Below are 2,090 nucleotides of genomic sequence, written 5' to 3' on the forward strand. Positions count from 1 at the left end.
TTGCTGCTGCAGCAGGTGCTGCACCGGCAGCAGCAGCAGCAGCAGTATTGTGCGCAATAGCTGCTGCTTTTCTCTCTACTCTTTTATCTATTCTTCTGTTATTTGCACCTCTTATTTTATCTCTTAATTGAGGCCAAAGAGGATGAGAGTATAGAGGGTCTGTCAGCTCGAAGCGCTGTTGTTCAAACATCAGGCTTCGCACCTGCGCATACACCCCAGCAAACCCTAAACCCTAAACCCTAAATCCTAAACCCTAAACCTTAAACTCTAAGCCCCAAGCCCCAAGCCCTAAACCCTAATAAACCCTAATAAACCCTAATAAACCCTAATAAACCCTTTTAAACCCTTTTAAAACACTCATAAACCCTTTTAAAACACTTATAAACCCTAAACCCTAACTCTTCACCCACCTCCAGCAAGTGCTCCTTCTTCTCGTCTCTTGTGCGCATGCGGCGCAGCACCTTCTCTACTAGCCTGCAGCAAAAACACATAATAAAATGCTGCTGCTGTTACTGTTGCTGCTGTTGCTGCTGTTGCTGCTGTTGCTGCTGTTGCTGTTGCTGCTGCTGCTGCTGTAACAGCTAACCCTCCCACCCATGAGGCTTTTCAGCGCTGCACGTTTGCTCATACTAAGGCTTTACAATTATCGTGCTGCTACTGCTTCTGCTGCTGTTGCTGCTGCTGCTGCTGCTGCTGCTGCTGCTGCTGCTGCTGCTGCTGCTGCTGCTTACCTGCAGTCATCGAGAAGCTTCTCAGCGCGGATGAGAGAGTCTCTACCAACTCGTTTTTGTTTTCTTAGAGTCATCTTCTCCCGCCCTACCTGCAAATAAAAAATAAAGAAGAGACAGTAAACAGAAAAGGAGACAAACTGCAGCACGAGGTGCAGCAGCAGCAGCAGCAGCAGCATGCAGCAAGCATGCAGCAAGCATGCAGCAGCAAATACAACAAACGCCCTACACAACTCAAGAAAAGGAGACAAATAGACACTCCAATAAACAACAGCAGCAGCAACAGCAGCAGCAACAGCAGCAGCAGCAGCAGCAGCAGCAGCAGCAAAGGCAAAAGCAGCAGCACAAACATCAAACACAACAAAATAAACAGAACAAAAATATAAACAAACAAAACAAACAAAAGAAAGAGAAGAAGAGAAGAAGAGACAAAAGAAGAGACAGATAAAGAGACAGATAAAGAGACAGATAAGGAGACAGATAAGGAGACAGATAAAGAGATAGATAAAGAGACAGATAAAGAGACAGATAAAATAATTACTCGAGGTCTGAAGACAGCAAGAGGAGAAGAATCTGCTGCTGAAGGCTGCGGCCACAGATGTCGCAGCAGCGGCTTCTGCAGTCGCTGACGTCGGCGCTGCCAGTGCTGCATGCAAACAGCAGCAGCAGCAGCAGCAGCAGCAGCAAATCAAATACAATAAACATATAAGAAGCAGCAAATCAAACACCAGCAGCAGCATCTGCAGCATCAGTAGCAGCATCTGCAGCAGCACTCTCAGCATCTGCAGCAGCACTCTCAGCATCAGCAACAGGACAAGCAGCAGCAGCAGCAGCAGCATGAGAACTAGCATCAGCAACAGCAGCACAAGCAGCAGCAGCAGGAAGAGGAGAGTTGCGTTGTTGTTTACCGCATGCACTTGTTTTGAAATGACTGCATGCAGCCCCAACTGCAGCTCGTGTGCAGCAATTCTCGCAGCGTCATCGGGAGATACAGACTGTTCGCTGCCTCCGCGTGCATGTGCTGTCTTTTCAAGTGCATCCATAAGCTTGACAAACGCAACATCTGACAGAAATAAAGATTTGTTTAATAAACACAAAGGGCTTAACACCAAACGAAAGGGCCCAGAGGTTGGCGCATTCTGCTGCTGCTGCTGCTGCTGCTGATCCTGCTGCTGCTGCTGATTATTATTGTTATTATCATCCTGTGCATGGTCTTGCTGCTGCTGCTGCTGCTGCTGCTGCTGCTGGGATCTAGATTCTTCTTCTCCGCCTTCTGCTGCACGTTCTGCTGCACTTGTAGCAGCAGAACCACCACCAGAACCAGCAGCAGCAGCAGCAGCAGCAGCTGCTGCTGCTGCTGCT

General features: G+C 48.2%; 1 protein-coding gene across 1 annotated transcript; it reads right to left on the reverse strand.

Moving 5' to 3' along the window:
- Positions 1-108: 108 nt before the first annotated feature.
- Positions 109-1,771, reverse strand: EAH_00066890 (hypothetical protein, conserved; the record flags this gene model as incomplete). Its single annotated transcript, XM_013392640.1, has 5 exons — positions 109-202; positions 411-474; positions 732-820; positions 1,270-1,374; positions 1,637-1,771. Coding segments are annotated over 5 exons (487 nt in total), but the record flags the coding sequence as incomplete, so codon positions are not given.
- Positions 1,772-2,090: the final 319 nt, after the last annotated feature.

The sequence above is a fragment of the Eimeria acervulina genome, genomic scaffold (genome assembly GCF_000499425.1).
Source record: "Eimeria acervulina Houghton genomic scaffold, Eah_scaff2566, whole genome shotgun sequence".
In the NCBI taxonomy this organism is placed as follows: Eukaryota; Apicomplexa; class Conoidasida; order Eucoccidiorida; family Eimeriidae; genus Eimeria; species Eimeria acervulina.